Source organism: Ovis aries, chromosome 4 (assembly GCF_016772045.2).
Source record: "Ovis aries strain OAR_USU_Benz2616 breed Rambouillet chromosome 4, ARS-UI_Ramb_v3.0, whole genome shotgun sequence".
In the NCBI taxonomy this organism is placed as follows: domain Eukaryota; kingdom Metazoa; phylum Chordata; class Mammalia; order Artiodactyla; family Bovidae; genus Ovis; species Ovis aries.
Genome location: NC_056057.1, coordinates 105,345,389 through 105,368,884, shown reverse-complemented (window position 1 = coordinate 105,368,884; position 23,496 = coordinate 105,345,389). Strand labels below are relative to the sequence as shown.

The window sequence follows — 23,496 nt, the reverse complement described above, 5'->3', positions numbered from 1 at the left end:
AGCCTCTGCAGATAGAGAAGGCAATGGCAGCCCACTTCAATACTCTTGCCTGGAAAATCCCATGGACAGAGGAGCCTGGTAGGCTGCAGTTCACGGGGTCACCAAGAGTTGGACACAACTGAGAGACTTCCCTTTCACTTTTCACTTTCATGCATTGGAGAAGGAAATGGCAGCCCACTCCAGTGGTCTTGCCTGGAGAATCCCAAGGACGGTGGAGCCTGGTGGGCTGCCGTCTGTGGGGTCACACAGAGTCGGACACGACTGAAGCAACTTAGCAGCAGCCTTTGTGGACCAGCTTGACTCACACCCCCTTGAAATCCTATGTTCACTGTAGGCTTCTAGACCATCTGCTTTCCTGATAGTCACACTTCACTGGCTGCTCCTCCTCTCCTTCTGCCTGTTGAGTAACATCCCCCCAACCCATCTGCACCCCATCCCAGGATCGGGTCTCCCCTCCTCCATCTACATGCAGTCGCTTAAACTGGTCTCCCCCACTCTCATGGCTTTAAATGTCAGTTACATGCTTATGATTCCCAAACGTATGTCTCCGGCCCTGACCCTCTGCTAGCTTTTGGTTTGTACAGTCATCTCCTACTTGGGTCCCCATTTGGTTATCTAATAGCTTGGACTTACTATGTCTAAACCTAAATTCTCAATCCGGGCCACTACTAAAATGATCTTCTCCCCAGACAGATGCTCTCTGATTGAATGGTATCACCCTTCATTTTGCTTCTGCCCCAAACCCGAGGAGTCATTTATGATTTCTCCTCTTTCCGCACAGCGCCAATCAGGTTCATGAGCAAGTGCTTTGGTTCTAGTGGTAAAGCATTTTCTTCAGCCTGACCGCACCTCCTCCACTGCTGCCACCCTAGTCACGTTGTATCTGCCTGCCCCTCACCCCAGTATTTTCCTTCCCAGCAGCCAGAGGAGGCTTTTAGAAAGACAGATTCGATCAGTTTCCTACTCAACATGGTCTTTCAGGAAGGATTCTTCGGGTGCTGAAAGTGTAATTTCTTATGTTCTCTTCTAGGGGGAGAAAAGGTTGGCTATTCTAGAATTTCTAGAAATACACACATATGTATTATATCCTTTCAAAAATGAAATCATGCTGTATACCAGCCATGTTCTACTGAAGATATCATTGAGATATTTCCATGTTGCCACTTTTTTCTTTTCACCTTCCTTTTTTAACTGCCATCTTTATTTACATCATGTGGCTAAACCGTATTTTAGTTAACCATTTCCCTGCTGATTTACACTTTGGTTGTCTCCAGTTTACAAATAATGCTGTGATGAGCAGAATATAGCATTAGAGAAGACTCTAGAGCCGGAGAACTTACTAACTCCGCTACATCCTAGCTGTATGACTTTGGACAAGCTACTGAATTTGTCTGAGCCTCATTTTACTTATCTGTAAAATGGAGATAATTATAGTAACTACTTCATAGCTTTGTTGTGAAGATTGGACGAGTAGATATTTGTAAACATAAGTTAAAACCAAGTCTGGCATATAGTGAATGATTAATAAATATTAGCTGTTATTTTTTTCTGGCTGTATTCTGTTTAATTAATCAGGGTATGTATTTCTTTTCTAGGACCAAACAGTTGTAAATATTTTAACCTCATAATCTGTTTTACTACCTGGTGGAGCTTAACAAAAATTTCTTATTGTTGCTAATAATCAGTGGATTCTTTTGGACATTCTACATATTCTATCATGTAATATACACACAAGTGATCATTTGGTCTCCTTTTTAATAATTATAAAGCTCTTATATCCTGATTATTCTCCTTATTCAAAAATGTCTTGAATATTCTTAGGTGTATTTTTCTAAGTATTCTATATATCACTGTGAAATTTCACACATAGTAATATGTCAGCTTTTAATTGGGATTCCATCCATTTGCTAAGTATATGGTATTTTATCTTTTTGTTGCCATTGTTAATGGAATCTTTTTTTTTTCTCATTATATGATCTTTGTATTTAAGAAAACTATTTGTATATATTACTCAGGACTTCCCTGGTGGCTCAGACGGTAAAGCGTCTGTCTACAATACAGGAGACCCGGGTTCGATCCCTGAGTCAGGAAGATCCCCTGGAGAAGGAAATGGCAATCCACTCCAGTACTATTGCTTGGAAAATCCCAAGGACAGAGGAGCCTGGTAGGCTACAGTCCGTGGGGTCACAAAAGAGTTGGACACGACTGAGCGACTTCACTTTCATTTAAAAGAGCCTGTAAAGAAATTTCTTACTGTTTCTAATTATCAGTTGTTTCTCGTGGACTTTCCATGTATATAATAATGTTGTTTGCAAAGAATTATCATTTTAAGTTTTCTTCTTTTTGATTCGTATCTCCAAATTCTCTCTCATACTCAATTGCACTAGTACTTTCCTAACAGTGTGAAATAACGGTGCTGATAGCACTGGGCGGCCTTGCCGCGCCCTGGCTTTAAGGGTAATTCTTCTGGTGTTCTGCCTTCAAGCACTCCTGCTGGATTTACGTTTTCATTCTATCAAGGTAGTGTCCACTGGTAATCCTTTTTTTTTTTTTAACTAAGAGTTTTAAAAATTAGGATGGGGTTTTGTCAAATTACTTTTCAGAAACTTTATATGATCATATGGTTCTTCTTCTTTGACCTATTAATGCTAATATCCTATTTAAGATTTTTGTATAAGTATTCTGTAAACGGGACTAGTCTATACTTGGATTTTATTGTACTAACTTTACCAGCTTTGGTATTAGTGTCTTGTGATGTCTATAAAAGAATTTGAGGGCTTCCCAGGTGGCTCAGTGGTAAGGAATCCGCCTGCCAGTGCAGGAGACATAAGAGACCTGGACTTGATGCCTGGGTCAGGAAGACCCCCTGGAGGAGGGCACGGCAGCCCACTCCAGTATTCTTGCCTGGAGAATCCCATGGACAGGGGAGCCTGGTAGGCTACAGTCCATAGGGTCACAAAAAGTCGGACATGACTGAGCATCCAGGAGGAGAAGGATAAAAGAATTCATAGGCTTCCTTCGTTATGTGCTGAGAAAGTCTGACTCCATCTCTAATTCTAAATTCTTTCCCAAACCAGCGCCAACCTGAGAGCCCTGGGTGCTCTCGTGACTTTTCCGCCTCTGTCCCCCATGCTTCTCCAGAGAAGCCCTTCTGTGCCCTTTCTGGGCTATTCCTCCAAAGAGGGCCTCTTTCCCAGGGGCAGGTTCGTTCTGGGAAATTGGAGTCTTTGAACTGTGTCATCTGTGGGTAGACAGATCAACCTGGTGAACAGTTATTCCCATTATCTTTTCTCTCTTAGCTACCATCTGCTCTTTTCAGTCCTCTAGCATTTTCTCTAAAACCAGCTAAAGTTACTTTGTTTCAGTCCAAAGATGAAATTTTTTTTGGCCAATTTGGATATGGTTGCATCAGCTGTGTTTAAAGAACTTTTGGCTTTGGAGTTCTCGTTTTGTTTGAAATTGTACAATGGAGGTGATGAGGGCAAGATGTTCGCTTTCTACTCTTAAAAAACAAAATATGCTCTTTATTGTGGTCCTGTCGCTTAAAAAAAGAAAGAAAAGGCTTAACTCTGAATTTGGCAGACTTACTGTCCTCTCTGAGGCAGGAAAGCCAAGCCAAGTTGAAGAAAGAAATGATTAAGGATTTTGAGGTTATGAGGGTTTAGAATTACACGGCCAGGCTGTGCACTGCCGAGAATGTATCCAGCTTATTTTCATATGCCGATTAGTCCACCTCAGCAAGAGCCAAACCAATGGATTCCGATTCTGGGTTTGAGAAAATGTCTTTTTCTTTTTCTTCTCTTTCTCTCTTCCTATTTTTCCTTCTCTTTTTTTCCCCTCTTTTCTCTCCTTTCCCTCCTTCCCCTTCTTCTCTCTTCTTTCTTCATTTCTCCAAAGCCCCAGGAAATTAAATGCAAGGACTTACGCCTTCAATCCTAAAATGGAACACGAGAAACCCTCACATGTCAGGAAATTCCAAAGATAAGGTTCCTACAGCAGCATTAACTTGGTTATGTATGTTTTATGGCATACGTTTAATAACTTTGGCAGGAATGCCTTGAGGCTGACGTTTAACAAGAAAAGTTATTATTTTTTAAGTGTAAGCAGCGTCCTGAATTCACATGTGTCTGTATCCCCAAAATGTTTTATTCTGAATTCAGATTTTTTTATTTTAGTTTAATTTGATCACATGGCAGAGTTTTTGGATCTTTTTGAAACCGAATAGCCATGATGACCAAAATTTCAACTTTTCAACCAATTATCTTGGCATCACATAGATTCAGCCTTTCCTTGGGGCTTTAGTGTAAGACTTTGAGAACTTTTTGAGGACATGAAACCTCGGTCATTAAATGGCTGCCAAATCATGTGGTACTGTTATCGATTCTATAATTTCCATCTTCTCTCGGACTGATGGGGACCCCCTTGGCAGTCCAGCTGGGCAGCCACCCTCAGCTATCACGGGTTTAGTCTCTCACGTACCAGCCACACTGTGGTTTTTCCCTGTCATTATGAGTCTGTCGTGAGGCAACCTCCCATGCCTAAAAACAATATTTAAAAATCTTCAAAGGGGCAAATTGTTTGATTCATTTGAGATCTAGAGCAAAAGTTACTCTGAAAGCATCTGAGAAGCTTGACTTTGCAAATTCATTTAAAAATTTCAATAGCAGTTGCATTGGAAGACAAAAAGATGAGAGTAGAGAGAGTGGTCATTATTCTTCATTAGAACAGTAATTGTCATGTTTTATTTCTCATGAGAAGGTGGGAATGGTGGATATTAGACACAATAGTGGCTAAGGATAGTTTTTCTTTTTTTTTTTATGATTCGAGATAGTTTTATTACATCAAGCTACAGATTTCCAATCAAGCAAATATTGAAAATATATCATTTAGTGTTTCTCATCTGACTAGTCCCATCTCTTTAGCTATATCTTTTTAAAGGTGTCATATTTTTTATTCTGTAAGCTTATAATACTTTTAACATATTTTTGCAGAAAGTAGCATACAATTTGTGTTAATCTTTCAAAGGTAGACTTTTGCATTTATATAAAAAGCAAGAGACATAGAAGGTCTGTAATTTGAGCAAAGTTATATATAAAATTGATAACAAAGCTAAAATGAAAAGTAGTTCTCTTTGAAACTCCAGCATTTGTCAAGTATCAAAGTGAGGGCAATGAATCAACCTTTTCACTTCAGGAAGAAAGCTACAGTCCTGCATGCTCCACAGTCCGCAAGACAGTTTTTGCTTCTTTGTGAAGACTTTAGGCATTCCATGATGACTGAAACATTCTAGGAAAACATTCTCCTATGAAATAGTTACATTTTTCTGTTTGACCCAGCTTCAATGTTACTTTGAAATGAATAACCACCTCTTTCAGAGAAAGGATCTCTGAAGAGCTTTTCTAGGTAATTTTGAGGACCATCATAAACTGAGCTAGCTGTATTGTCCCCCTTCCTTTTTTAGGGGGATGTACTGAATGTGCATCAAAATGTGCAGGGTAATTCAGTTCGTACTCTCTTTTACAGTGCTTCCTTCTAGGCTTCATTATCCTTAGTAGGTCATATATTAGCTTTGAATTTGATAAAGAAGGTCAAAATAGATCATCTTTGTTCATAAACTTTTTATTTTCCAAAATCCTCCCCATCCTAAAAGTATTAGGAAAATCTTCTAATATGGTGTACTCATGGAGGATGTCTGTATCTGAATATCATTTTTTTTTTGGTCAATATCCTTAAAGCAATATGAATTTGTACTGAACAATTCAATACCTAATAAGGGCCTGGTGGAGTAAAAGATGATTTTCTTTTTAACTCCAAAGAGGAGTAAAATTAGCTTAATATTTTATTTATTGGTTTGAAAATCCTTTGAAGAGGTAATAAGGAGACAGAGGAGTGGTACCCAGACTAACTTTGACAGTGTCATTCAGCTTATTCATTTTAGATCAACTACCAGTAAATATCCAAGTCTTGTTCTTACAACGCTATTAAAATCTTCTCCAGACTTTAGCTGTTTGTGACACCAATGATTGCTTCCAATTTTTTTTTAGGTGAACAGTTTTACTGGTTGCGTATCAAAGGCAGATTGTTTCTCCTATAGCCACAGTAGGGTTGCGTGTGTGTGTGTGTGCTCAGTTGTGCCTGACCCTTTGTGACTCCACGAACTGCAGCCCGTGAGGCTCCTCCGCCCATGGTATATCCCAGGCAAGAATACTAGAGTGGGTTGCCATTTCCTTCTCCATGGATAGTTTTTCTTCTTACATTTCTATTTTGGATCCAGGACAGAGATAAGCGGAAACCCAACATATGTAGTCATAGCGCGGGATGGAGGAGCTACCCAGTAACAGAGTGAGAGCTTAGAGCTGAAATCAGGTACTCTTGCTTAGCCCCCTACTCAGATCACCGGGTGACAGGCTGGCACCTGGGACCCTTTGCTACAATGCTTGCTGCAGCGCTTGCACAGCTCAACCCAGAGCTGCAGTGCTTGCTCCTCAACAACAAAATACTGTACTGTTGGGGCAAATTCTAAACAAAAGGTCCAAAGAGACCAAAAAATGCAACTACCACTTCTGAAGAACGGGGAGCAAAAGCAGGGGACTGTGCATGTCTTTGGCACACAATATCACCTAAGGGATGGGCAAAACACCCAAGTCACCCCTCTGGCCCAACCCCTAGACACAGCCCTCCCCTCACATCGTATAAGGAACCGGCTCACCTCCCCCAGTGAGCAAGCAAGGGGACCTGCTGTTTGTTCTCGCTCCGGCTGCTGCAGAGTTGCCTGAACAAAGTGTTGCCCGAATTGCTTGTCTGGTCCCTGATCAATTTCTGTTGGTGAAGGAGGCCAGGAACCCTGGTCAGTAGCAGTGGTATGAATGCCCTCCCCAAGAAAAAGAGCTGTACCTGGTCACCGGGCATGGAGGAAAAGTGAAGTCGCTCAGTCATGTCCAACTCTTTGCGACCCCATGGACTGGGGCCTGCCAGGCTCCTCCATCCATGGAATTTTCCAGGCTAGAGTACTGCAGTGGGTTGCCATTTCCTTCTCCAGGGGATCTTCCAGACCCAAGTATTGAACCCAGGTCTCCCACATTGCAGGCAGACGCTTTACCATCTGAGCCACTGGGGATGCCCACTGGCATGGAGGGAAGCAGGGTCTGTGGCAGCTGGGGGCGGGGGGTGAGGGGTTCAGAGCACGGCATTCCTGGTTTCAAGCTCATGTTTTAGGTAGGTGCTGCGTCTCAGGCCATCCAAGCAGATTTAAATACAACCAAAAATAATTCTGGGGGCAAAATGTGTTCAAAAAATCAGCTCTCAGAATACAGATAAAAATTTTTTTACCCTCAAATAGGGATGAATTGTAAGCAGTAAAGGTAGCCATTAAAACCAACTTTTAAAATATTCACTCACTTATTGAGCCAACAAATATTTGCTATATACCTATGTAGCACAGGGGCTTCCCTGGTGGTTCAGATGGTAAAGCATCTGTTTGCAATGCAGGAGACCCAGCTTTGATCCCTGAGTCGGGAAGATCCCTTGGAGAAGGAAATGGCAATCCACTGCAGTACTCTTGCCTGGAAAATTCCATGGACGGAGGAGCCTGGCAGGCCCCAGTCCATGGGGTCACAAAGAGTCAGATACGACTGAGCGACTTCACTTTCTTTCTTTCTTCTTTCTGTGCAGTGTTAGGTTACAGCAAGGAACACGGTAGGCTGAGACCCCGCCCTCATGAAACTTCCAAGCTAGTGATGGAGCTACACACTAGCTGTGAGGAAGCCGATGGTGCTGTGGGAATGTTCAGCAGGGGCAACTAGCCTATCGTGGAAACAGGGCCGGCTTGAGTACAAGGGCCTCAGGTCCCCAGGCACAGGGGTGGACTGCGGGATTAGGGATGCATTTTGAGTGAACAAACAAGCAAAGACCCTGGGGCAAGAAGGGCTTGAGCCCACTGGAGGACGTGAAAGGCAAGGGTTGGGCCAGAGGGATAGGAAGGGTGTGAGCTGAGACCCTGGAGCCTCTAGAGTCAGCTCTGAAAAAGCACTGTAGCCCAGGCAATGGTTGGGCCTGTTACTGAAGAGGAACAGGAAGCATTTGAAGGTTTTTAAGAAGGGGGGAGACACAGTCCGATTTGTGTTTTTTAAGAGCTTGCCCCTCCACTCCACAGCAGTGTGGAGACTGGCAGGGGCACCAGGGGACAGGGTGGGTAGTTGTTGGGGGTGGGAGGAAGATCACACACCTGGGTCACCCTGCCGTGTAACTGCACAGGGGACTGAAAGAAGCCGGTGGATCCCAGGGACACTGTGTAGGTAGAACTCTGGTTAGCTGGCTCCACGTGGGCAGTAGTGGAGGAGAACCTGCGCAGGACGTCCAGGTCTAAGGCATAAGCGCTTGGATGGATGGTGACCGCCTTTGCAGTCCATGTTGAGCTTCCCCTGCGCCATCTGCCTGTTTGTTTTACTTTGGCTGCCCTGGGTTCTCACTGCTGTGTGGGCTTTCTGCTGGTTGCGGTACGTGGGCTCCCCACTGCAGTGGTTTCTTCTGTGGCAGAGCACTGGCCCCGGAGCACAGGCTCAGTAGCTGTGGCTCCTGGGTCCTAGAGCATGGGCTTAGCTGCCCTGAGGCAGGCGGAATCTTGCTGAACCAGGGAGCATGTTCCCTGCCTTGGCAGGCAGATTCTTAACCACTGAACTGTCAGGGAAGTACCCACTCATCATATAAATGGAGACATGGGATGAGCTCTCACGTTAGTATTTCATTTACAAAAATATGAAAAAAATCACAAATGACGTCCAAAATGCTACTTGAAATTGCAGGGGTTTGGGGTTTGTTAGTTTGGTTTTGGCCACACGACATTTCACGTAGGATCTTAGTTGCCCAACCAGGTATCGGACCCGTGTCCCCCACAGTGGAAGTGTGGAGTCCTAACCATTGGGCCACCAGGGAAGTCCCAGGGACTTCTTACCTTTGCGTCACCAGCTGTGAGTTCAATTCCACTCTTTAGGGAGGTGCTTGTGAAACATTCCCTGCTGGCTCAGACGGGTAAAGCATCTGCCAGAAATGCGGGAGACCTGAGTTTGATCCCTGGGTCGGGAAGATCCCCTGGGGAAGGAAATGGCAACCCACTCCAGTACTCTTGCCTGGAAAATTCCATGGATGGAGGAACCCAGTGGGCATCACAAAGAGTCGGACACGACTGAGCGACTTCACTTTCTTTCTTTTCTTTCTTATGAAACGTGCAGCTGGATGTGGAACAAACATGGAAGTGTGTAAATGAGAAAGAAGCCAATCTAGGTGTGGTCACCATTAGCCTTTCAAAACCTCCTTTTAAAGCTAATACGTAAATCAAGGTATTAAAACCTTTTGCTGAGTTAAAAAATATTTTCATAGAAAAGACTCAGCTAAGTGATAGGATGATTAGTTTAATCAGTGAGCCTCAGAACAACAGGGCTGCAGTCCCAAGGGGCATTTCCACAGATGATAGAAATAGTGCTGAGGAGGAACCAGCCACCTAATAAAGCTATGATGTTGGTGAAAATATGTCACCAACACAGGACAATGAGATTGGAATTTTCTTTTCCCACTGCCTCTGGAAGCTGGGCATGTAAAGATTTCTGGTTTCTTCTTGATCATGTATGGACAGTAGTTTCATGTTGCTTTGAAGTTTGTCTTTCAGGCTTCCTGTATAAGAATTAGCCACCTGAAAAGCAACATTTTAATACAGAAATGGAACTTCTTTTTAAGAAATCCTGTGATGAATTCTTTTGCATAGTAGAGTTTTGCGCTGTGATTAATCGTCCTCTAGTCAGCTTTTTTTTTTTTTAATGGGAAGTTTGTAACATTTTCAAAGTGGGCTTTTCAGTACTATTTAGACTGGTGTTACCTTTTATGTGTTGGTAACCAAATGCAAAATACAGCTGATACCTTGTATTATCATCTTATTCTTGAAAATATGGAAAGATCATAAATAACATTCAAATTATAGCTTGAAATCCCAGAGTGTCTGACAGCAGCTACTTGGATTACAGGCTAATCCCATCCTAACAAACCCCAACAGATGATCCAGATTCTCGTCCCATATGCTTGAAGTAAGGGAGCCGTCCACTGGGACTCGGAGAGCCTTTAGCATACAGACATCTTTATTGTTAGGGCATTTATTATTAAAACATTTAAACTACTCAGATATTATTTCATATATGCGTACATGCTCAGTCACTCGTTCATGTCCAATTCTTTGCAGCTCCATGGACTGTAGCCCGCCAGGCTCTTCTGTCCATGGGGTTCTCCAGGCAAGAATACTGAAGTGGGTTGCCATGGCCGCCTCCAGGGAATCTTCCCAACCCAGGAATCAAACCAGCATCTCTTGTGTCTCCTGCATTGGCAGGCGGATTCTTGACCACTATGTCACCTGCGAAGCCCCCTATTTCACAAATATTTTATAATAATTTTATTATTTTAAGATTTGACCTATACAAATATTGCTTCATCGATACCTCAAATGAGATGCAAGGTGTTTAACAGCAGACAATGATAGAGCTCTCTACAGGGCAAAGCAAGGCCCAGCTGCAGCCCCTTTCTGCAATCAAAGAAAAGACCTAGCTTAGGCAGGGTCATGCTGGAATCCCAGGCAGTCAAGGCTTTACCTGTGGCAGTGACCACCACCCTGTCCCTCTGCTGCTGGGAGTAGAGCTTCCTGCCGCTGTGGCAGAAACGCTCAGCTCCCAGGGAAGTGCCTCCCACCTGTGTGCCCTGTGAGGGTTCATAGCATCTCTTCATCATATAGTTCAGTTGCATTATGGAAAATAGAGGGAGATAGAGGGCTTACCTGGGCAGGGCTCAGTAATGCATAATATCATTTTATATAGGAATTAATTTGGAAATTAATGGTTAGGACTCTGAGCTCTCCCTGCCTAGGGCCCAGGTTTAGTCCCTGATTGGGGAACTGTGATCCCACAAGTCGTGAGGCCAGTAAATAAACAAATACATTTTTAAAATTAGTTCAGATTCCACACAAAAACCTTTGGAAACTCCCACTGTTTTAATTTGGGGCCTGTGACTGCAGCTCTCCTCCTGCCTTGCCTTACTCCAACCAGATTTCCCGGGTTCTCCTGCTGTAACTGGGAACAGTTTACCTTAGGTCTCTGGACCTGTTTTTCGTGCATAACATGTGTGTAATAACAGTAATCCGTCACAGGGTTGTGGTAAAGTTTGAATGTGCTGATCCAAGATAGACACTCGGTCAGCTCTCAGTAAGTATTGAATGAATGATTCTGAACAGCGTGCCTTTTCCCTACCACGTAGTGTACGTGCTGAGGACTCTAGCTGAGACCTAGATTTGGTAAAATTTGGTTGGCCCAGCAGGGGAAATCCAGGAGTTCTGGCCCCTCTTAGCCAGTTACTTGACCATGCTCTGGGCCACACCTCCAGCCCCAGTCCACCTGCTGGCTATTGCCACCCTGGGCTAACAGCACCCGGACTAGGAAGTGTTCAGGGTGGGTTCACAGCACAGCCTATTCCTATCTTAGAGAAACAGCTCAGACCTGCCTCCCCTCCCCCAGCCCCTTCTAGCAGAGCTCTGAAGCTCAGTCCTTCCTCTCCTCGTTGGACACCTCAAGGGGAAAAAGAAGGGGCTCGTGGGTTGGTATCCCCTCCTTTGGGGCATGACCTTCTGTTCCTAAGCCCCAGAACCCCAGATGACAGTTTGAGCCTCCCGGCCTGACTTAAGGCCATAGAAATCCAGCCTAGAAGCCCGTCTTTGTGTTCCTAAGTGCCGAGTTCAAGTATTAAGGAATGAGGGTGGGGTGGAGATAAGGGGCGATGAATTCAGATGTGCAGATTTCCAGTGGTTAGGAGTGCACTTTCACTGCTGGGGCCTGAGTTCAGTCCCTGGTCGGGGAGCTCAGATCCTACAAGCCGCACAGCCAACCAATCAATCAATAGTATAGATCCTAAAGAGGAGAAGCCCTGGGAAACTCTTACACCCAGAAAGAGGAAGAGGCAGAGAGCTGCCAGTGCAGGCCAGGAAGAGTGGTCTGACAGGGCGTGTGGAGTTAGGGCCGCCTTGCATCCGCCTCCTCAGGTCCTCCAGAGGTGTGCCCCATCCTTTGCTGAACAATGTGAACAACACTTTTGTAAAATATAGTAAGAAAGGATTATAAGAGGTATGAAAAGAAAAAAATCTCATCAGTATACAAACCTCAGTTTGTTTGTTTGTTTGTTTTGTAAGTCCATTCTTCAGATTGCTTGAAAAGTTTATAAACACTTACTGTCAATCTCTGTACTTAGCTTAGCAAGGACTGGTAAGAGCTGGCACCCAGCCCTGCCCCATGGGTCGCACTTTGAGCGCTGCTGCCTTTCACTGTAGAGACCAAGTGGTATCATGCAATGAAAGGAGCAGAGTGGTTAGGTTTTACCAGAAACTCACTCGTGACCTTTAGGAGGGATTTCAGAAAAAGGATGCATACGGACAGGTTGAGAGAGTAAAGGAAAGAAAAACCAGTGAACCATGGTAAACTAAGAGAATAACCCCTGCTTCTCCTCTCCCCCCAGTTAAAAGTATTGGCAAGGAAGGAAGGTGAGAAATAGCAGAACTGCAAGGGCCATTGCTTCAAAGGAAGGCTTTTTAAGATAGAGGAAGCCCATGCATGTTTGGGCTTCCCAGGTGGCACAGTGGTAAAGAATCCACAGACTCAGGTTCAATCCCTGGGTCGGGAAGATCCCCTGGAAAAAGGAAATGGCAACCCACTCCAGTATTCGTGCCTGGAAAGTTCCAATGACAGAAGAGCCTGGCAGGCTGCAGGCCACGGGATTGCAAAGAGTCAGACACAACAGAGCGACTGAGCGTCACATGGGTGTTAAAAGAAAGAGAAAGAAGCTAGTGGAAAAGGAAACATTTTAAATGCAAGAGATCCCCAAAGCTTGGCAAGCAGGCAGATAGCCTCTGCCTGCTTCTGCCCTTCTGCTGCACGGCACTCTCCACCCTGTTCCTGCAGTCCAGCGAGCTGACTGTCTGTCTGTCTGCCATTCCCTGAAATGCACCGAGGTCTCTGTAACCTCAGGACTTTCTCACACGCCCATCCCTCTTTTGGGGGCACTCTTTCCCCGACTAAGTTCTTTTTATTCTTCAAATCTCAGCCTCAGTGAGTGACTTTCTCATTGAGACCTCCCCTAATGCATCCCCCAACCTGAGCTGCACCTTCCTCCATATCCTCCCAACCTGTACTTTTCTCTTATTGAACTTGTGTGTGAGCTGGTTGAACATCTGTGTTCCTCCTTAGAATGTAAGCTCTTTGAGGCAAGGACTCTGACTGTTTTAGTCCTTCATTATCAAACCCTGAGCGCAGTGCCTCCCTCAGTAAATACAGCACTGGCTACATAAATAATTAGTAGCACCACAACAATAATAAAAATAGCTGGTATGCTCAGTCACTCAGTTGGGTTCAACTCTTTGCAACCCCAAGGACTGCAGCCCACCAGGCTCTTCTGACACTGGAACTTTCCAGGCAAGAATACTGGAGTGGGTTGCTAATTCCTACTGCAGGTATAATAATACGTAACATTTTAGGTCTTAATATTTTTGTTGGACTATAGTTGATTTACAATGTTGTATTAGTTTCTGCTGTATAGCAAAGTGAATCAGCCATGCATATGAATATATCCACTTTCTTCTAGACTCCACTCCCATATGGATCATTACACAGCACTGAGTAGAGTTTCCTGAACAGTATGTTCTTAATTAGTTACCTTGTTTGTATATAGTAGTGTGGATATGTCAATCCCAATCTCCCAATTTATCCCCCTTCCCATGATAACTAACATTTGTTGCATGCTTATTAGGTGCCAAGGATTTTATAAACATTCTCTTTTCTATTTTTTGGATAGTCCTATCTACTGTCCTAATTACTATCTACAAATCAGGACACTAAGTTTCAGCTCAGGTAGTTTATCCAAGAAGGAAAAACTTGTGAATGAAGGATTCAGGATCTGTGTCTAGATTTATTCAGTTCTAGTGGATGTAGGATGAGGGAAGGGTGGTAATAAGCCAGGCCCCAGACAGAGAGCCAGCCATGTTTATACAGATCTCAGAGTTTGGTGGGGTGCCTCAGCTGACCTTTGGGTGTCTGATTATAACCACTTAGGTGAAAGAAAGAGGAGGTGGGACCCAGGCTTCTCCTCTGCTCTGAACTGGCCCTCACTGCTCCTTTCTGGTTATTAATGTGTGTTCTGTAGAACATTTGAAAATCCAGAAAAGCAAAATGAAGAGAGGCCATCCCTCAGTCCTGAGATAGCAGCTCTATGTTTCACTTCCTTTCTTTTTTATCTCCTCCTTACATATGTTTACTTACAAAGTGGGGTTTGTACTTAAATGTATACTCTACAATCTTTAGTTGGCATAATAGCGTAAACATTCTCACAAGTAAAAGCCACATCTCACATTTGAAGATTTTCACACTGTCTTACAAGAAACAGAGTTGATTTTGGCATTCGAAATTTTTACAAGGAAAAAAAATTTTTATGGCATATATTCTCTGAACCAGCCTAATCTGATTTAAGTTCTTGGATTTTTTTTCTTCCCACCTTGTACAACCCAGGAAGTCCTATGAGTTTGAAGACTTACTGCAGTCTTCCTCTGAGAACAGCAGGGTAGACTGGTACGCACAGACTAAGCTGGGGCTCACACGCACTTTATCGGAGGAGAACGTCTATGAAGACATTCTAGGTAAGAGGCTGAAATGTCTGCATCAGTCTGCCTGTGAGAAGGAGGGGGAGGGAGGTGGGGCTGGCTGCTTGAAACACACACACGCTGGAGGACAAACAAGTACTCAAATGAGAGAGCCAGGTAGGCGGGTGGACGAGTGACCCAGGATGAAATACGTGAGAGAAAATGAGAGGAAGTGCTGGCGATGAATGGCCAGGGAGGCAGCGTGGCGACCGTGGAAAACATACAGGACCTGGAGCCTCAATATCTATGCCTGAATCTTGACTCTGCTACTTGTTAGCTGTGTGACATTAGGCCGGCCACTTAGCATCTCTGAACTTCGTTTCTCTGATCTCTGTGCTAAGGAGGATGATAGATACTTAACAGTGTTAGAGGACTGGAGAAGATGGTAGGTAAAATATCTGGCTTGTGACAGACTCTTGGTGAATTGTAGTGATTACTGAATAAAGGAAAACTGAAGACTACCGTACTCTTTCCAAAACTGTAGGAATGTGGCAGTAACGCCATCAAACTTCAGACTGAAATGTATTTGAAAAGTAACTTTGGCCTTGCTCCCAAGAATTCTCTGATTCAAAAACAGGACTCAGATTCACAGGGCTTGTGTGCATTTAGATTTGGTGAGTTAAAATCTTCAGGGAGGATCACAGTTTCAGTGAGATGTACACTCAGACTATGTCTGCATATGTTGGGGTGGCGGGTGGCGGGGAAGAAACGAGCTGGTGAGAGGGAAAAACCCATCTGTGTGCCTATGCAAGGGGCAGATCGGGCAGACACACGCGTTCCTGCATGCACACAGTCGTCAGCACTGGAATAAACTCCTAGGTGGGAAGAAACGTGAGACTTGAAGAAGCGGGATACTAAGCCGAGCTATTTGAATTACTGCGTCCAAGCAGCCAGAGACAGGTTCCTGCCAATGCAGTAGATGTGCCAGGTCCAAAATGGATACGAGATCTAGACTCCTCTTAGTGTGTGCCTGGCAGGGTAGCTTTCAGTTACAAGGAGCAGAAAACCCAGCTGAAACAACAAAGGGAGTTGGTTGTATCACGAGACCAGAACTGGCTTCTCTTCCTTCTTATCTTTCAGGTTAGCTCCCTTCTCAGCAGGTGCCCCACGATCTCCATGATGGCTGCCATCAGTTCCCCAGGGTCCCTGCCTGCAGCAAAAAGGAAAGCCTGTCTCCTGCAAGTCCCAGCAAACACCCCGAGGTTCACTCTCACTAGACTGGGTTAGGTCCCTGTTCACCTTCAGAGTCCAGGAATGCCATGCAACAGTGGGCTTAGGCCTGGAATATGAGCCCTTCCAGGAGCGGTCCCTGAGGCCAGATTGGTTTAAGCTCTGAGACTGGGAGTGAAGCTCACACATCTGAGAATGGGGAGACAGAGACTTACCCCAGTGAAAACCGAGATCCGTTACCAAGAGGAAGGCTGAATGCATAACAAGACAACACACATCCCCACAAGGACAGACCAAGGTGTTGGCTAGAGATCTGATAAGGAGAGCTTCCTTGGTGTTCCCAGTTTCTGATCTGTTCATTGCCTTTGACTGCAGATCCGCCCATGAAGGAAAACCCTTATGAGGACGTTGAGTTACATGGTCGCTGCCTCGGGAAGAAGTGTGTCTTGAACTTTCCAGGTTCTCCCACCTCTTCCATCCCTGACACACCTGCCAAGGTATGAGCCCCCAGAGAAACGGTGCAGGGAGGGGGTCCCCAGCACCGTGGCCTTGAGCCGGCTGGGGTTCTGGGTTACACGGGAATGCCAGGCATCCTCACTGCAGGCTCCTGGATTTGCTCGTCAGCGGCCTGCCTCTGCTTCCTGCGTCTGGTTCTCCTGGAGCCCTCTGCTCAGCAAGGCTTCCTAAGGTAGCGTTGTAGCGTCCGGCTCAGAATTCTCCCCAGCTGTAAATGAGATAGTACATCCACGCTACACAGCTGTGAAGAAGAATGTCCTGACGTAAACTCATATATGTTTGTGAATGCGCAAGAATGTCTCTGTAACGGTCGCTAAGAATGAGTTAGCAGGCACCTCTGCAGAGTTGTCTGGGTATCTAGAGGTCAGGAAGGAACACCGACATTTTCTCAGGATATCTTTTTGAACCTTTTGCAGTTTTGTACATACAGATAATATTACTGTATTCTCATACGTGATAATTTCAACACATTGCCTAGGAACTGAATTCATAGTCTTCTTTTTTAACACCTGTAGTTTTATTCGTAATGATCCAAACTGGAAACAACTCCAATGTCCTTCAGTGGGTGAATGGTTATATATAGTACAGCACATTTATATGATAGAATATTATTCAGCATTAAAAAGGAATATGCTATTGATGTATACCAACCTGGATAAATCTCCAGAGAATTATGGCAAGTGAACAAAGCCACTCTCATAGGTTTACATACTACATGATTTCATTTATATACTTTTGAAATGACAAAGAAACAGAGAACACGTTAGTATGAATTCATATTCTTTAACATAACATTACACATTCTTTATAATGGATCCCTGGGCACCCATTTCCCACAGTTCCTACATATAAAATCTTCTCTCCGGCCGAAGCCTACTAACTGCCTCTGATGTCATAGCCCCAGGAGCAGCAGATGTTTTCTCTGAAGAGCCAGGGAATGAATATATGGCTCTGTTTTGACTGCTCAGCGCTGCCATTGTGGTATGGAGCAGCCACAGACTATATGTAAACAGTCAGTGAGGCTGTGTTTCAATAAAACTTTATTTACAGACACTGAAATTTGATTTTATATAATTTTCACATGTCAGATAAATAAATAAATAAATATATATATATATATATGTATGTATATATATATATATTTAGTCATTTAAAAGTGAAACTGTTCTTGGCTCGTGGCCTGTACAGAAACAGGTGGTGGCCCAGATGCGGTCCACATGCTGTGCTCTGCCCAGCCCTGCGCTAGGTCATTTCTGCCTCTGCCCTTGGCTCTTGCCTGGACCTCTCCCAGTCCAGTAAGGCCCAGCTCAATCATGCCTCCTTCAGAAAACCTCCAGGCCATCTTAGTCCCTGGGACTTGCTCCCCTCTGCTCTCCTGTAACACTCAATGGGCTAAGCATTCATTTTACACTAATTTGCATATTCCATCTTATGACATCTCTTATTTTGATGGTTTGAAGTCTGACTTAAGTCATGTTGCTATTTAGTCACTAAGTCGTGTCGAGCTCTTTGCCACCCCATAGACGACAGCGCGCCAGGCTTCCCTGTCCTTCACTATCTCCTGGGGTTTGCTCAAATTCATGTCCATTGAGTCAGTGATGCTATCTAACCATCTATTGAGTCATGTAATATGTCTTAAAAATATCTCCTCAGCTAGACTATAGGCTCCTCGAGGTCAGAAAGTATGTATTTGGTTTCTTTGTGTTTCCCGTAAGTAGTTGTTATACAGTGGTTTAGTTGTTGAAGAAATTAAATGGAGACCAAATCCAGGCTACAAGTATCAGTTTAAATCCCATTAAAAGGATCTGTTTCCAGCCTAAGAAAAGAAGCCAACTTCCTCTCTAGGCTCTGCTTGAGGTCAGCATTGGCTGGCGGGCGGGGGGTATACACATAAGGCCTGATAGTCACAAAGGGAATCTTCCTCAAGAGAGTGGAAGGTCGAACCTTTCACGAAGGCTGGATCTTACTGGCCCAAATCAATTGCTACTGTACTTGACAAAACCGATTAACTGCTGTCTTCTCCTCCTATGGAAAAGAGCGTGATCATGAATAATCCGTGACAGCCAATAACTGACCAATAGTTTCTACTTGCCTTTGAAATGTGTTGTTTGTGTTTTCGCTGGAATTTGGATGTGCTCAGCATTTAGGGAATCCTTCATTTCCCTCAGTGAATGAGTCTGGCTTAGAAGAAGGCTGTCTGTAGACTTTTTGATGATGGCCATTCTGACCGGTGTGAGGTCAGACCGGTGTGAGGCCTCATTGTGGTTTTGGTTTCCGTTTCCCTAATGATTAGGGATGTTGAACATCTTTTCACGTGCCTCTTGGCTATCTGTCTTTCTTCTTTGGAGAAAGAAAGCACTTATAAACAATAAGTGCTAGAGAGGGTGTGGAGAAAAGTGAACCCTCTTACACTGTTGATAGGAATGTAGATTGATACAACCACTATGGAAAACAGAATGAAGTTTCTGTAGAAAGCTAAAAATAGAGCTGCCATATGATTCAGCAATCCCACTCCTGGGAATACATCCAGAGAAAACCGTAATTTGAAAAGATGCATGCCCCAGTGGTCACTGTAGCACTATTTACAATAGCTAGGTCATGAAGTCCATCAACAGAGGAATAGGAAAGGAAGGTGTAGTACATGGATACAGTAGGATGTTACTCAGTCATAAAAAGGACAAAATGATACCGTTTGCAGTAAACACAGATGGACCTAGAGACGGTAGTGCTGAGTGAAGTGAATCAGACAAAGACAAATGTCATATAATATTGCTTATAACTGAAATCCCAAAAAAAAGGTACAAATGAACTTATTTATAAAACAGAGATAGAGTCATAGATGTAAAAAATGAACCTATGGTTACCAGTGGGGAAAGGTGGGGGATAGATTGGGAGGTTGAGTTTGACATATACACACTACTGTGTATAAAACGGTTAACTAATAAGGACCTACGTATAGCGCAGGGAACTCTGCTTAATAGTCTGCAATGACCTAGATGGGGAAAGAGTCTAAAAAAGAGTGGATATGTGGATATGTATAACTGAATCATCTTGCTGCACAGCAGAAACTAATACAACAGTGTAAATCCACTATACTCCAATAAAAATCTTTTAAAAAGGAAAAAGAAGGCTGTCACACCCAGTCTGACCTGTTCGTATCTTACTCAGTTCTACTTCAGAACAATGGAAAACATCTACCCAAAGCAAATCTGCCTGCAAAACTGGGTGATCCTCCCTAGGATCAGAAAATAAAGTCTTAGTAGCCTTTTTCTCTTTTTTTCCCCCAAATGTTTATTTATTTTGGCTGTGCTGCATCTTAGTTGCAGCTCGCAGGATGTTTGTTGCAGCAATGCGGGCTTGTTGCAGTATGCATGCAGGATCGAATTCCCCAATCAGGGATCGAACTCAGGCTCCCTGCACTAGGAGGGTGAAGTCTTATCCACTGGACCACCAGGGAAGTCCCTTAGCAGCTCTTTTCTTCCCCTTCCTGCCAAGCTAGAGAAAACCTTGGTCCTCTGTCCCTAAAGTAGTGCAACAGAGGACTTCCCTGGTGGTACAATAGATTGGAATCTGCCTGACAGTGCAGGGGACACAAATTGAATCCCTGCTCTGGAAAGAATCTACGTACCAGGGATAAACTAAGCCTGTGCACCACAGCTACTGAGCCTGCGCTCTAGACCCAGAGAGTTGCAACTACTGAGCCACAACTAGAGAAAGCCTGCATGCAGCAACCCAGACCCAGTGCAACCAAAAATAAAATAATTAAATTTTAATAATTTTTAATAATTAATTTTTTTAAAGCAGTGAAACACAGTAGGTAACCCTGTCAATGAGAACTTGAAGTCCAGAGGCGCTATCCTGCAGAAAGATAACCCAGTTGCCCAATGCACATCTGATTGCCACTCATATTTGCAGGCCGTTGCGGCCTTTGCGAGTCATCAGGAAGACCGTGCGTCATGCGCAGTCCTCTGCTTTCCCACATCTGGGTGTCTGGTTTGTGTCCCCGTCCTCGGGCACAGCCGCAGACCTCTCCACCACCTCCATTAGCGCTCCAGTATTCATGGAGTGTCTGCCACATCTGGGCTGCATCTGGGACTTAGAACTTACTGAAGCAATCTTTCCATGACAGCCTCCTCTGCCAGCCACAGAAGGGTCCTAAGACATCTTGGAGGGGTTGGTTATTTAACTAGATTGTGCCTCTTTCTAGTAGAAAGGTGAGGAGTGACTGGACAGGTTTTCCTCAGACACTAGAGACATGCAGCTGGGGGCCGATGCTGATGCTTACAAACACGCGAGGCAAGCTCCTGAGAAGGGGCTGTTTTCTTTTCTTGTTATTCCCACACGTAGAACAGCACAGCGAATATGATAGAAACTATTTTTTGTAATAAAGGAAACCTAATGTTCTTTCTTGTGTATTGACACTTAAGGGGGAAAAAAATCACTGGTTGACCTGGGTAGCTCACCCACATCATCTTCCACCAACAAACCATCTGTCACCTCGTGTGGCTATGTAGGGGCGGTGTCTGGTCAAATGTGCAGGTCTTAGAGCTTGACTGCCTCTGTTCAAACTCACGTAGACCGCTTGCTAGTTGTGTGACTGTGGGCAAATTATCTTATCGCTGTATATCCGTATGTCACTGGTAAAAGTCGGGAATGATAATACACTCCTCTGAGATGGTGAAGGACAGGGAAGCCTGGCATGCTGCACTCCATGGGGTCACAAAGAGTCAGACATGACTGAGCGACTGAACAACTGAGGGGTCTTGTGAAGGTTAATCAAATTAATTCTTGTATACCACTTAGACTAGTGCCTGGAGCATAACTATTATTTATGTATGTTTGCTTAAGCTATAGAATTAGGCTTTCAATATATGTCCTTTTAAAAAATTACCTCGTTTTCTAAAAGCAGAACATTCTCATTGTAAAATCCGTTTTAAATACCAAGAAGTGTAAATTAAAAAATCATCTGTAATTGGGAATTTGTATTTTTTCTTTATTCTCACCCGTATTTTTTTTCTAAAACAGATGGTTATTATGTATATATGTGTGTGTATGTGTGTGTGTTTTAAAAGCCTTTTAACCATTGCATGTAATCCCAACACCCAGAGAAGACCACTGTTGACACTTTGGTTTACTTCTTTCCAGACCGTGTCACACTGTGTGTGTGTGTGTGTGCGTGTGTGTGTACATAAAAAAGATTTGGGATGATATCATATATACAGTTCTTTCGTAGATACTTTTTTGCTGCTCTGTTACATTTATCATGACTACTTCCCCATGCCATTTATTTCTTTTAAAACTGATTTGTATTGCCTGCAAGGTATGCCATTGTTTTAATATAATGCCACGGTGGTACGTTAGTGTAATGTCCCCAGTGGTCAGAACACACGTGCCTGCCTTTGTATTCCTATGGGTGTATAGTCTGAGTGTTATGTGAATGTGTGTACCTGTGGACACAGGATAACAACTGTATGTGTGTGTGAATGGCATCCCAGTGCTCCCTGGGGGAGTCTTCTGTAAGCGAGCGGAGGAGTGAGGTTGAGATAGGTAAAGATGAGGTGGGATATTTTATATCAAGGACCCTCTGAGTTCCCTGCTGTTGGCCTCCTGGGGCAGTAAGACAGGGACATGCGAGGACTGGAAGGGGTTAAGCCACCAGCCACATTCAGACAGGAAGGGTGAATGAACCCTGGCTGAGTCCAGGTCAGCTCCGTCTTCGAGGCTCAAGGCACGTAGCTTCCTTGCCACCCCCTCTTCCCTAAGGGGGATCAGGGGGGAAGGGATAAAATTAGGAGACTGAAATTGATACATACACATTACTATGTGTAAAATAGATAACTACTTAATAAGGATTCACTTTGCTGTACAGCAGAAACTTAACACAATGGTATAAATCAAGTGTACTCCAATAAAGATTTCAAGAAAAAAAAATATTTCTTCAATGGCGTTTTCATTTTTTTTTCCTGATGAGTGAAGCTAAGAATCTTTTATATGTATCTGAAAATTATTATATTTCCTTTTCTGTAAACCTCCAGTCCTTATCTTTTGCCTGTTCTTCTTTTGAATTGTTAGTCTTCTCATTACCTTGTAGCATGTATTAGGAAAAAATGAGTTCTATAAATCGCAGATTTTTTAATTGTTTTTTTGTTGGCCTTTTGACCTTAGAACAGCTCATTTTTAAAAATCAGATATTGAGGCTCAGAGAAGTGAAATTCCTTGTATTAGAAGGAATTTCCCTTGCCAGTGACAGGGATAAAGCTAAACATAAGTCTTGTAACTTCTAGTACATGGTGTCAGAAAGCCTCATTTGTAAAGGTATGGCATAGAGCCAGGTGAGTTTCCACTTGTCTAAAAAGAGAGAGTGGATTAGACTTGCATCCTTTATCATCCTCATTTTCCATAATTGGATGATAAGTGTTTAGGCCCTTAACAGCATAGACGACCTCAGTGTACCCTTGGGGACTTAGACGAGCTTCTCCTCTTGACCTTCTTGGTCTCCGTCACTGGCAGCACCGCTTATCTCTCAGGGGTCTCTTTGTATTTATTTGCTCTTCTTTCTTCCTCTCCCCTCACAGCAGTCCTTGTCCAAACCTGCCTTTTTTCGGCAAAATTCAGAAAGGAGGAACTTCAAACTGCTGGACACAAGGAAGTTGAGTCGGGATGGAACTGGGTCCCCTTCCAAAATCAGCCCTCCCTCCACCCCCAGCAGCCCTGATGACACTTTCTTTAACCTCGGGGACCTGCAGAACGGCAGGAAGAAGAGAAAGATACCCAAGGTAAGGCTTGCAACAAGCTTCGTGTTCAGGAGTGCACCCCACATCCACACTTCCCTGCAAAGGAAGGCCGCAGAGGAGTCTGGGCAGAGATCAAATCACTGGGCCCTCCCACCTGCTTCACCACAGGCCAGGTAGACTTGGGGAAGCCAGCAGCTGAGCTAGCTGGGCCTTGGTCACAGTAATTGGGGTCCTGTAGGGCTTACCAGGTGGCGCTAATGGTAACGAGCCTGCCTGCAATGCAGGAGACACAGAAGGACACACACGGTTCAATCCCTGGGTGAGGAAGACCCCCTGGAGAAGGAAATGGCTACCCACTCTAGTATTCTT

The 23,496-nt window shown here is 44.1% G+C and overlaps 1 protein-coding gene across 10 annotated transcripts in view; it reads left to right on the top strand.

Moving 5' to 3' along the window:
• Nucleotides 1-23,496, top strand: part of DENND2A (DENN domain containing 2A) — a 98,572-nt gene that overhangs the window by 35,466 nt on the left and 39,610 nt on the right. For 8 of the 10 annotated variants that reach the window (XM_015095408.3, XM_027968874.2, XM_060415154.1 and 5 more), the window contains 3 exons: nt 14,577-14,704; nt 16,253-16,374; nt 22,969-23,169. In XM_015095408.3, coding sequence (XP_014950894.2) covers nt 14,577-14,704; nt 16,253-16,374; nt 22,969-23,169 — 451 coding nt within the window. The remainder of the gene's footprint in view (nt 1-14,576; nt 14,705-16,252; nt 16,375-22,968; nt 23,170-23,496) is intronic. The other 2 variants (XM_027968876.2, XM_060415156.1) reach the window with 1 other exon arrangement.